The sequence below is a fragment of the Prionailurus bengalensis genome, chromosome D4 (genome assembly GCF_016509475.1).
Source record: "Prionailurus bengalensis isolate Pbe53 chromosome D4, Fcat_Pben_1.1_paternal_pri, whole genome shotgun sequence".
NCBI lineage: Eukaryota > Metazoa > Chordata > Mammalia > Carnivora > Felidae > Prionailurus > Prionailurus bengalensis.
In genome coordinates this window covers 43,427,021-43,439,798 of record NC_057359.1, presented here as the reverse complement: position 1 = coordinate 43,439,798, position 12,778 = coordinate 43,427,021, and the positions used below count along the sequence as shown (strand labels likewise).

At 38.4% G+C, this 12,778-nt stretch overlaps 1 protein-coding gene across 6 annotated transcripts in view; it reads right to left on the bottom strand.

Annotated features, from left to right (window-relative positions):
- Positions 1 to 12,778, bottom strand: part of ADAMTSL1 (ADAMTS like 1) — an 890,060-nt gene that overhangs the window by 190,810 nt on the left and 686,472 nt on the right. For all 6 annotated transcript variants that reach the window (XM_043567319.1, XM_043567318.1, XM_043567320.1 and 3 more), the window contains one exon: positions 10,853 to 10,937. In XM_043567319.1, coding sequence (XP_043423254.1) covers positions 10,853 to 10,937 — 85 coding nt within the window. The remainder of the gene's footprint in view (positions 1 to 10,852; positions 10,938 to 12,778) is intronic.

Below are 12,778 nucleotides of genomic sequence, written 5' to 3'. Positions count from 1 at the left end.
ATAAGAACTATTACTAGCTTCGTTTAGTAATTAATACATGGGTGATGAAATTGAAGTATAAGTCATTCACACAGCCAGTAGGTTGTATGCTCATAACCACTGTTCATTGCTCTCTCTCCCAATTGACATTTTTACTTTGATATTTCAAAGGCATCTCCAACCTAAAATGTCCAAAATGGAACTCCTGATTTCCCTCTTCAGTATCTTATTCCTCTCCCAGTCTCCTCTGTCACAGCACATGATTCTACTGGCCATCCAAATGCTCAAGGACATTTAGGAGTTATTCCTGACCCCTCACTTTCCCCGACTCCTCTCTTCCAAATGATTCCCCAAGTCTATCAATTCTCGCTCAAAAATGTATCTGAAATTCCTTTACTTCTCTCACAGCCACCTTGATAAAACAACAACAACAACAATAGCTAATGTTTACTGATGTTTTTTAAGCCCTTCATATACATTAACTCATTATAATATTGTTAGGAGATGGATACTGTCAGGAATGTTGTGAAATGGGCAAAAGAGATCACTGGTTGTCCTTTCAGTGGAATGCTGACATTGTCTAACAGACTTTCGGGGTGGCAGGCTGTCTAATTAACTCTATGGAAGTGTAAGTCTTTGTCTTTGGCCAGACAGAAGTTTCCTTGTAGAGGGCTGGTGATGATACAAATGTTTCCAGTCCATAGTGATGGAAAGTTTTTTTTGTTTTTTTTTTCTGTTCATATAAGTGCCAAGGATTACTGTCTGGTAGAAAATAGACACTTTTCTATATCCAGTTCTGGTATGAATAAGTTTTAACATCTTACTAGTTCTCTTGATAATTCATGAATTCAGTACAAATTCTGGCATGTGCTCATTTTGTATTTATATGGGTCGTAGTTTTTCCTTTTTGAAAATTATATTTTGACAGTACTCTTTTCATCCCAAATTCTACATGATAAAGTTGAGGCACAGAGATTTCGAATGCCATACTGCTAAATAAATGTCAGATTCAAATCATGGCAGTTGACTCCAGAATCCATGTGTCACCATATTGAATGTCAGGTGACCACATAAGCCATGATCACTGAAGCCACTACCTTTCTGCTGGACCACCACAACAGCCACTGATCTGTTTTCTTTCTCTGTTAGACCTTACTAAGCCATTCTTCACCCTGTAGTTGTAAAGCTTTTAATTTTTTCCCAGAATACCAGAAGAAAAGCCAAACTCCTTGTCAAGGTTACATTATGCCATTCTCCATCTTCATTTACTGCTCTTTCCCCCCTGGTTACTAGCCTCCAGCCACACTAGTCTTCTTTCTCTTCCTTAAATGTGTGTAATTCTTTCCTGACTCAAGGTTTTGGCAGGTGCGTCACCCCATGGATGACTCTCCTTTCTCTCAGTTTGTAATAACTCCCACTCATCCTTCAGGACTCAATTGAAATGTGTCTTCTCAGAGAAGACTTCCTTGAACCCCACACCTGCTGGAGCTCTTGTTAGACTCTCTTAGATCACCTTTTCATTTACCCATAGCAGTTACCAGCCTCTGAAAATCAAGTGTGAATCTTTATGTAATAACTATGTCCATCACTAGATCAAACTTCTGTGAAGTCAGAGCTTCATGTAATAGATGCTCAGTAAATATATATGTTTATAATGAGTAAATGGATAGGTAAATAGAATGGTGAGTGTTGACATTATGAGTGACTTGGTTTGTTCTTGGGTCCAAAGACTGAAAGCAAGCTAAAGAGGCAACAGTCTTGAAACTCAGAGAAATTAAATCATACCTCTTAGTTCCAGGTATCGGCATAAGAAAACAAAAATTTTTTCCTGTTGTAGGAGTTTCTTTCAGTCTTTTTAAAAAAGCTGTTGTGCCCAAATTTAGTAGTGGGTTTCTTCATTTTATATTTCTTATGGCTGTACTCAAGGCAGTAGATGCTGGCCTCATTTCATCTTGATGGGATATTAGGTTATCATGTAGCTTGAGGAACATTTAAATTCTGTGTGTATCACACTTCCATTTAATCTCAATAAAAATATTCTTTTATAGAAGAAAAGGATTTTGGGGCAGCTTTGAGCCAGAGGCTGCCTTCAGTGATTTATACATAGCTCTGATCTCACACTGCCTTATCATACAAGCAGCTACTCCAGTAAAGGGTCTGAAGCATTTTGGAGTTGTTCTTACGTTAGGGGAACCCAGAAGGAGCTCCTATTTTTCTGTCCACTTTTTAAAACTTAATATACACAGTGTTTTGGGAAGAAAGAAAAGATAGGCCACTAACTGTATGTAGCAGATTCAAATGGAGCCAAATCACTCTGTTCACAAATAAAACGTGAGGATACATTTGTTTCAGACCATCTTTCTCTCCTATTGCTTTTCTGACTTGTGCACACAGAACATAATTTAAAAGTTGGGTTTTCCTTGAGGCCAGTCTGATTATTTAAAAAGCCATGTCCCAGGGACTAATATGCCATTATAGCTTACAATGCTATTAGTGCATTTTCAGTTCTCAACTTAATACCAGAATGGAGTTTTTAATGCATATCATTTCCCCCGATTTTGATACAAATCTAAAATATTGTAAACTCAGAATACTTTCCATGACCATTTTTTTTCCTTCATATGGAGTAAAATTGGTTTATTTTGCAATTTTGTAAAGGTTTCTTTCCTTTAATTCAACAAGTTTGGCAACGCTTTCCAATGAAAAGTTCAGTTCATTAAAAATGACCTTAATGGACGTAACATATATTGGTGGTGACAGGGTCCATACTTTATTTTGGCACACACGGATCCCATTAATTTGTCTTTGTCACTCTCTAGGGCTCAGCTGAGCAATAGTTCAGACTTAGCTTTCTGAAAGTAGCTACAGAATGAGCAATAAGTAGAGATGTTGGGAGGGGCTGACAAATTTAGAACTTCTTGGTTTGCAGTAAAGGCTTTTCTAATGACTACATAAAAATGGCTCTGTCTGCTCTGTTGAATTTGTTATTGATTTTTCTGTCTCAGTGCACATTGGGAACAATCTATGGGGATCAACTGTATTTAACCCAGGGTTGAAAGAGGATGCTTTTCCACCCAAGCATTTTCTAAACTTTCCTTATTAATTTTTGCAACTCCCCGTAGGTCCCTTTTTTATTCAAATAAAGGTAACTAAGCTTTGTCCCTCAGAATAAATTCTGGGCTAGATTCTAAGTGTGATGCTTACAAGTAAATCTTCAAAAAGCCTCAGAAGTATAGAAGTATAATATCCTCAGAGGCAGGATGGTGGTGTTAGCTGGGGAATGACTGGCTGAATTTTGGGTCAAATTGTACTTCTCTCTCACATACCAGTAGATACGACACCTGCCTCAATTTCTCCAGTTGTAAATAGGTGATTATTATACATTTTTATTCCATTGAAAGTTCCCTGGGAAGATGAATAATTCTGGAAGTGGCCCAATCACAACCCCGGTTAACATGTAGAGAGATCTTCCTGCAAACCAGGTACTTCACATGTACTAACTCAATCCTCATAATAACTCAAAGATACAGGTGCTGTTATCATGCTCATTTCACAAATGAGGAAATTGCAGCCAAAGAGTTAAGTGACTTGCCCAGGTCCCCTGTTGCTAGTGGTGGATCCAAGATGAACACCCAGCCAATCTGTCCCTGGAGCCCACACTTTTCACCACTGCTGGTGCACACTGCTGCCCTGCCTGGAGGTATGATCAATAACTAAACTGCTTTTTCCTTCGATCCCAGCAGGGCTACATCCTTGTTTGGGCACACAAACACACAGACTTAGCCCTCACCAACTCACATAGTTGGCAGCATTATATACCTGAAAAAATTTTTAATTTTTTAAAAATGTTTGTATTTATTTTTGAAGGAGAGAGAGAGAGAGAGAGAGAGAGAGAGCATGAGCAGGAGAGGAGCAGACAGAGAGGGAGACACAGAATTTGAAGCAGGCTCCAGGCTCTGAACTGTCAGCACAGAGCCTGATGCGGGACCCTGAACCCACAAACTGTGAGATCATGACCTGAGCCGAAGTCGACACTCAACCAACTGAGCCACCCACGTGCCCCACATACCTGAACATTTTTAAATTTTAGGAAATTACCTATGGTTTCTGCAGCTTTTCTCAAAGTATAGGTAAGAATCGCTCAAGTACATATACTGATACAACACATATGATCATTGGCTATAATCCTTTCTCAAGCACTAGTTTTGGAGTGAAAGTCAGATTCAAATAGGTTCTATCACAATCTGCCAAACATCAGTTCATACCAACATCCCCCAAACCCTTTCCCTGTATATTACATTTTCCTCTCATTTATGTTATTTGTGAATTACCATGTACTAGCTTAACTATTCTAATATTTTAACTCAGAGGAATGCACAGTAGCAGAGAGAATTTAGGAATTCAATAAATAATTCTCCCACATTTCTTTTTAAATCAATAATACTATCACACTGTGCATACTCAAACATCATATTACATTTCTTAAATACAGCTAGCTCATTTGTTCAATCTGTGGATAAGTGACCAATACTCAGCACTTTGGACATAATCCTATCATTCCTATGGTAAGAATGCACTCAAGGTTCTTTGAGGGCAAGGACTATCAGGCTTATTTTTACAGTATTTGCAACTGGCACGGGGCACGGCACAGAGCAGGTGACTTACGAGCAAACTTAGCTTCTTTCATCAGGAGATGTGAACAATTTAGCAGGTCTGCTGACTCTCCATAGTCATCTAAAATATACATTCAGACAGAGAACTTCTACTAAGCATGCAGTTGCAGAGAATATAATGGAAGAGAATGATTTAGGTAGATGGGAAGGAGGCCAGAAAGGAAGGAGTTGAAAGTGAGTGAGGTCATGACCATTGAGAGGTAAGGGCTGATTCAGTCTGGCCAGCATGGGCTTTTGCTCTGCTATGTGCCAATTCTCAAAATTAAATGCTTTTGTGCTTTTTTTTTTTTTAATCCTGTAATTCTCATGCTTGAACAGCCCTTATGTTGGTGTAATGATCTACAAATAGTATCTAAATTTCTTGATTTTAGATGATGTCACTTTTGATTCTTAAGAAATATATCTGTTTTTATATATATACAAGATATTCCTTTTATTTTCTGTGGCCTGAGATTCATGAAGAGAATATAATTCAGGCACCTTGTATTGAGGATATAAACAGCCAAACTATCTGGACCCATTACTGATGTTTGATTCCCTGAATATTCTTTGGGGGAAAATATAAAAACACATGTCACACAATTAACATTTCTAGCCACTTTTTTTTAAATGTGAATTCACATTCTTCACCACTGAGTTAAGACATCCACATTCTCAGACAACTAACTTGCTGGATATAAATACGGACTAATGTAAACATATGCTTAAATATTATATATTTAAATACTATTTCCAACAAGGTAAACAAGGCATTTAATGACTACAGGATCACCATGGAGACTCTTATTGGCTTTTCCTTCTGTATCTAATTCCTTGTGGGTTCTGTTCACACAGATGCATGACAGGAATTTCCCTTTGCTTCTTATTGAATCAGCCCCATCACTAAGCTGATGCCATCTGGCATCCAGATATTACTGCTGCCTTTGGCCTGCCTGCTTTCCTTTTTCTTCTTCCTTTTTTTAAATGGCTTACACCAAGATTATTTATGGCAATACGTTTAAGACCTGACTATTGTGCTGAAGCACAAAAATGTTTTATTAACCATGAACTAAAGTTGTTAACTGGAAATCTGATGAGATAACTCAAGATTTTTTAAGGGCAAGCACGATCAAGGCATAGAGGACCACCCAATCCTACTTTTGAGAGGACGGCACCATTAAGGCTCTCCGCCTGGTATGTGCCAACATTTGAAGGATGGATGGCTGGTTCCAATGGCCTTCTTGGTCACTTAGGGTCCAAAGTAATCGCCTGTCTCCTATTTCTCGCTCAAAGCCATCCAAGCAGAACTCCTGGCAACTGAAATAAATCTGGGAGGAAACTGGCTTCCCTAGGTACCCAATTAGTCCTCCCTCCCTCCTTCTTTCTGGGATGATTTGATTCAGAGACCAGAAAGTCTAAAAAGAGAGACTCAGAGCCTCTGAAGCATCTAGCCATACCTTTACGCCTGCCTCCCTTAATAGATTACACTTTGCAGGGCACTGAGTGGCCTGTTAATGGCCTGAAGGAGTTAAGGAAATGAACAATTTCCTTCCTGTTCCAAGTTAGATCAGGCTTGTTAAGAAGGCCAGCTGATTAACTTCCTGTACAGCAACAGTAGACATGCAGCCTTTACATGTCCTAGAGGACACCATAGTATCATTTTTGTTCAAGAAATTAACCTGTCAAAGTGGTCGTTATGCGTACTTGGCTTGAGGTGGTTGTCATGTTTCTGCATATAACTCAACAAAGACTGAAAGTAAGTTAAAGATAGGAGATGGGAAACCAGGTCAGTAATTTATTTAGCTACTACCTGATTAATGAACACAATTATACTACCATAGTGTAGTTCTGATCCCTCACCAAATAAAAGTACAATATGGAGGGCTTAAAAAATACCTAGAAAGATATCCCCACATATTTGTCCGTGGAAGCAACCAGCTGGGCTCAATCTGGCATTTAAATCCTAGACAAACCAAAAAACAGACTCTTAATTATAGAGAAGAAACCGATGGTTACCAGAGGGGAGGGAGGTGGGTGGGTGAGGGGTGAACAGGTGATGGGGATTGAGGAGGGCACTTGTGATGAGCACGGGGTAATGTATGGAAATGCTGAATCACTATATTCTATGCCCAAAACTAATATTACACTGTAAAAACAAAATGATAGAAAAGAAAAATAATAACTTATGAAACCTAAAAAATAAAATAAAATACATGATGTATCCTAAATGAGACTTTCATCAGCTGGAGGCAAATTCAAAACGACATACTTCAAATAACAGCCAAAGAGAATTCCATCAGTCATTTTTCTATCTGCCCCTTTCTAGTGTTGGAAAGGTACTGATCTTAGCCTTGAAAAAATGCAACTCTCCCAGAATCTTTTTATTTTTAGAAGTCTAACTCTAATTCCTTCCGTGTTAATTGGGTAGCAGGGATTTCTACGGATTCCTTAGAGGGCATCTTCGAAGGCAAGTTCACCTTATTGTATTTATTTGTAAGACTGTCTGTGCTCCATCAGCTTCACGGGCTAAAACCCCACTTGACTAGTCTTGATTAGGGGCTGGATCTTGTTCACACTGTTTTGTTCAATGAGGAGAGACAAAAATACCTGGCTTGAAGATTCTTGCTGCTGGTTGTCAGAAAAATCTGATAAAAACCTGTGCCTGGATCAAGTCAAACCATGGCCACTAGTGAAAAATCAGTTTAGATGCTGTGACTCTCCCGGGTGGGTTAGGAGATACTTTTTTCATATCATGAAAATATGTTCCTCACAATGAAAGCTCCTACTTTTGTGCCGTATGAATCAAATACATCACAAATAAACCCGTTTGTTGCTAGAAAAAAAAGCAATTAACGTCTAAAAGTATTTCCAAATAAAGCTGCAGCTTTATATGATGAATTCAATATATTAAGGACATTACCATGTGACTTAATCTCGATCCTTATTTCAGGTATTCTATGTGACTGATATCTGTATCTGTATCCGCTGCATTGCGTTTACTTTAGTGGAACAATAATACCAGTGTGCACACCTGTTCCGTCAAGTTTTGGTTATTTCTTGGAAGTTTATCAAGTTTGGGTTATTTCTTGGAAGCTCAGTGTTTACTTTTTAATCATAGCTTTTTCTAAACATACCTTAGAGCGGTTGCTTTCCAACATACCTTTGGCCAGAGTGCTACCCAATTATTGGTGGGACTACCACAAGCATCTAATACTCAGTAACAGTATCGCCATAGGCTAAAGACTTTAAGGTACTTGTTTTCCTATGTTGTTTAATGAGACAGGCTGGTGATCATATTTTTATTTTACATAAGGGGAAATAAATGATATTTACTGTTTTTACTATAGAACTCTCCATATTAGGTGGGGCCAAAGTGAGAGATAATAGGTCTGGATTACTATTCATGCTTCTCTGTAGCAGTTCAGAAGTGACAGGCACAGCTTCTAAACATCACCATTTAATTTAAGCAATGTGAGTCTCTTTGGTGGGGGGGAAAGAAAGACGTGCTGACACTATATCATTTCTTCATTATACTATGGAGAGTAATTATAGGTTGCTACACACATTTAGAAACTAGCCTATGTGGTTTAAAAAAGAAAGAATTAAGCCCATGCAAAATTATGTTTTTTAAATTCAAAATCAATGAAAAAATAATGTGACACGTAAGACCTTTCCTAGGGTTCAGTGCACTAAACATGTAAAGCATATTAAGATGTGGAAACCGGATACCTTTCATTACATTATTCTACAGCTGTCATTTATTTCATTTTGGTATAAAAGTAATTATTGTTCTGAGCATAACAGTATACGTTTCCTTTCCCCAGCACTGGTGCTCCAATTACAATCTACTTCAATTCAGATTAATCATGCCAAGATGGCAATTCCATTACACCAAGAGTAAAACTTAATAATCTAATATATGGCTATAGTTTCAACGGTGAAAACTATGTGGTTAACTACTTTAGGGATTTTATTAAGATTAAAGTTCAACATAATGCATCTTAATCAGACCTTCCCTGGAAAACACTCATTACAAAACATGGTTGACCATAAGTCTATGTAATCCTTCTGCAGAGGCATTAAGCTCCACTTACTACTTTCATCTAAGAGGTATCTAATAATGGGAAAGATGTTATATTATTGATGTAAGATGTTTTGATTTAATTTCAACTTTATTATATTACTTAACTTCGGTTATAATGCAGTACTGTATATAGGATTATGCTTTAGACCAAATGACAAAATATGATGTACAGGCGAGCAGTTTATTTAAGTAGAATAGTACATGTCTGGTTTTAAACGTATCTCACCTAAGAATGTACATACGGAGTGGCATCTTTCTGTGTCTTAAATAGGACCTTAGTGGATAAAGAGTTAATCCCCCTCTAAAATAAATTGCTTACTTCCTCTCCAGCAGCACGAAGGCCTGTCCGGCCAGGTACTGGCAGGAGAGGAACAGAAAGTTTTAAGCCTTCATATATCCACGTAAAGGTTGCACTGTGATCTTTAAACATCGCCTTTTCTCCAAAGTTCTGCAATGGTTAAAAAAGTCACTTCTCAAAGAAGTGGAAAAAGGTGCTGCAGTGGGGCATCTGGGTGGCTCAGTCAGTTAAGCGTCTGTCTCCGCCTCAGGTCCTGATCTCTCAGTTCGTGAGTTCAAGCCCAGCATCAGGCTCTGTGCTGCAGCGTGAAGCCTGCTTCAGATCCTCTGTCTCCCTCTCTCTGCCCCTCCTCTGCTCTCTCTCTTGCTCTCTCTCTCTCAAAAATAAATAAACATTTAAAAAAAGGTGCTAGTAGTAACTTTATAGTACAAAGGTAATTTATATTTTGCTTACTGTCCTTTAAAGTATGAAATGTATTGTGTAATGTGAAACCACGTGACTGAAAAACAAATTTCATTTCTTTACAAATCAACTTTGGTTGTACCAATCTGTATTTTGAAATTCTTCTTCAATCCTTTGCTGTTTAGGGTGTGATTCAGGAACACAATTCATGGTCTGGCACACCATATCAGATTTAGGTTCGAACGGGATGAATCTGAGAAAATTCTAAATTGCTTTCGGATACATAGATTACAGTGCTGATTTATTTCTCTGGTAAAATTTACTTTATTTTTTAAGAGTTTATTTAGTAATTTTGAGAGAGAAAGAAAGAGAGAGAGGGAGGGGCAGAAAGAGGGAGAGAGAGAATCCCAAGTCGGCTCTGCACTGGCAACACAGCACCTGATGCTGGGCTTGAACTCATGAACCATGAGATCTGGTCTGATCTGAAACCAAGAGTCAGATGCTTAACCGACCGAACCACTCAGGTGTTCCTCTCTGGTAAAATTTAAACTGTATGTTGAATTTGAAAACCCTTCATATCCTACATGCTATACTGTGAGCTCCTGGGCGGAGGGTAACATGTCTTATGCACAGAGCCTAGGGTTTATATGAAATAAATTAATCGAGAAAATCATCACTCTGAGAAAGTGCTTTGATCATAAATGAAATACATCACTAAAGTGCTTTCCCTTATTTTAAAAAATGATGCAGCAGACATACCTAGTGCTTTCTAGTACAACCAACATATAACTTTAATCAACCCATCAATCGGTCAGTCAATGTTTGTCTTTCTTATTGTTTCCTCTTCTGAAACATCTAAAAACTCTTTGCCTGGTGGTCTTGCAAATTTCATGGCCTTGATAAAACTGGGCAGGTAAGGAACCATGATCAAGTAGGGCAAAGACTGGTATCCATGTGATCCCGATCACAGCAAGATAGGGAAAAGAAAAGCTAATATACTTCTTTTGTCCTCAAATATATTTTACCTATGCTTTACCTTTTGTGAGTGGCTATATTGCACAGCTGGGGTATAAGAAATGTGAAAAGCTGCCCAGACTTTCACATCCAATCTATGTTACATCATCAGAGGCAGCCTGGGCCTTCTCACCTTTAGCCTCTTGGAAAAGAAGAGGTCAGATTTTGGAGAAGAGGATGGGCACTACCCCTTCATTTCCTTCAAAATTGAAAAGTATTTAGAGAGCAACCATGCAATCTTATGTTTTGAGACACGCTTTGAAACTGATAAATCTCCAATGTGACAGCCCAAAGGCTCATTTCAACCCTTGGTGAGAGGGTGACAGCTGGCTCAGAACCCAAGGAAGCCACAATCAATGAGACCCCTCTTTCTTTAAACCAATCAGCTTCAAAAGCAAAACACCTTGTGGTTTTAACACTTACGAGGGCTCTTCTGACACGGCAGCTCCTTCTTCTAGCTCTTGAGCTTGCTTGTACCATGGCAGCTTGGCCTCTACCGGAAGTTTCTCTGAGAATTAAGTGCATGCACATAAGAGAGAAGAGGTTAGAACCATTTTGGAATTTTAGGGAGCTTCCTTTATGTCTTCACCAGTTCCTGATTTTGCACTACCTAGAAACTATATGGGTAGCTGCAAATAATAAGTTTTTTGGTAAATTTCTGCTACTGATGATGGTTATATGAAGAAAAGAGAATATTTTTAAATGTTTAGTATTACTAGTCTTTGTGCATATATGCTTCCCTCTCATTATGCTGAAGAGCAAAGGAAAAGTCTTTTATTAATCATGAAAGTCGTAACTCTAGGAACGCTGGCTCAGTATGTGTATGAAGAGTCATCAAAGTATCTTTTCACTATTTCCTGTCAAAAAGATAGAGTGATATTTATTTTTTAAGGCAAACACAAAGTACAATAAATTATACTGCAATACTTTAATAAATCCTGACCTGTTTCTCCTTTTCCTTTTGGCAAAGTGTGATCTATGCCATGTTGTCAAAAACAAACAAAAATGCCACTCTGAAATTCACAAAACATTGCCTTCCATATCTGACTCATTCAGCACCACCCTAACGCTCACTGACAACTGGAATATGAGTAACTTAGGGTCCACAACCCATAATTGGACTGTTTTACCTATTTATCTTACATTGGCCATACAATTCAGGACAAGCTTCCTAACTACTTCCTGGGCAGGGGGAAAAAACGTGAAGGAGAAAAAGAAAGAGGGAGGTCATAACTGCTCCTACAGAAGTCACTGCCAAGATTCCCATTCTGACATATTTATTAGGATCGTTTATAGGCATACTTGCCTTTATAGTATGAGCCAGTGAAGCTCTATCACCATTTTATGACATATAATTGTAAAGATGAAAGAAATATGTCTCTATATGCATACACCACAGAATTATACAGCATTTTCATGATGTTTAGAGAGCCAGACTCACTACTTAGTTGTGAAAATCCAGATTTTATTCTTGATAGTTAACCACAAACTGCTTTTCTCTGAAGTGGCTTGGTAAAGATAGAGCTAACAAATAATTGACTATTTTAAGTGGGGGGGGGGGGGCATCACGTCTGGTGCTCTATGTGCAGCGAATGTTTATAGTCAGAAATCAAAGTGCGAAGAGAAATATGAAGCTGCTGAGGCCAGAAGGTTGTGCTATCATTTAGACACGCTAACAGGGTACCTGTGCAGACGTCATTTTACAACTAGCTCACCTCTCCAACTAAGTGACGCAGTCAGTGACTCCTTATCTGACAGTGTGAGCCATTGCTCTGTTGCAGTAAGGGAGCATTAAGCTTGGTAATATTAGCAGGCCTACAATACTTTATTGTCTATTTGAAGTGGATCCCGTAAGATGTACCGGGGGCCTCTTCCTCCCGTATTTAAGGATGCTGATGATAGTCAGGAGTTGAAGATAACATTTAGGACAAACTTGCTATATTCCAGGCAGTGAGCTAAGCACCCTGTTTGCACTATATCTCCTTGAATACATCATCTCTGAGGTAGTTACTATTATTAGTCCCATTTTACAGATGAAGAAACTGAGGTTTAGAGAGAGATGTAGTTATTAAAGTGAATCAGGATTTCTGGTATTTTGGGTTTGTTTATTTCCATTCTATCATTTAGATTTCATGATGCCATTCACCCCCAACAAGGGCAACCTACAGATCGCAGAATAAAGAGCTACGCTGTGGCTGATTTTCAGAGAAATGTAATCTTTAGAGAAATAAATTCAGAAGCAAATGGGAATCATATTTATTTTTTTAATTTTTAAAAATGTTTTAGTTTTGAGACAGAGAAAGACAGAGCATGAGCAGGGGAGGGGCAGAAAGAGAGGGAGACACAGAA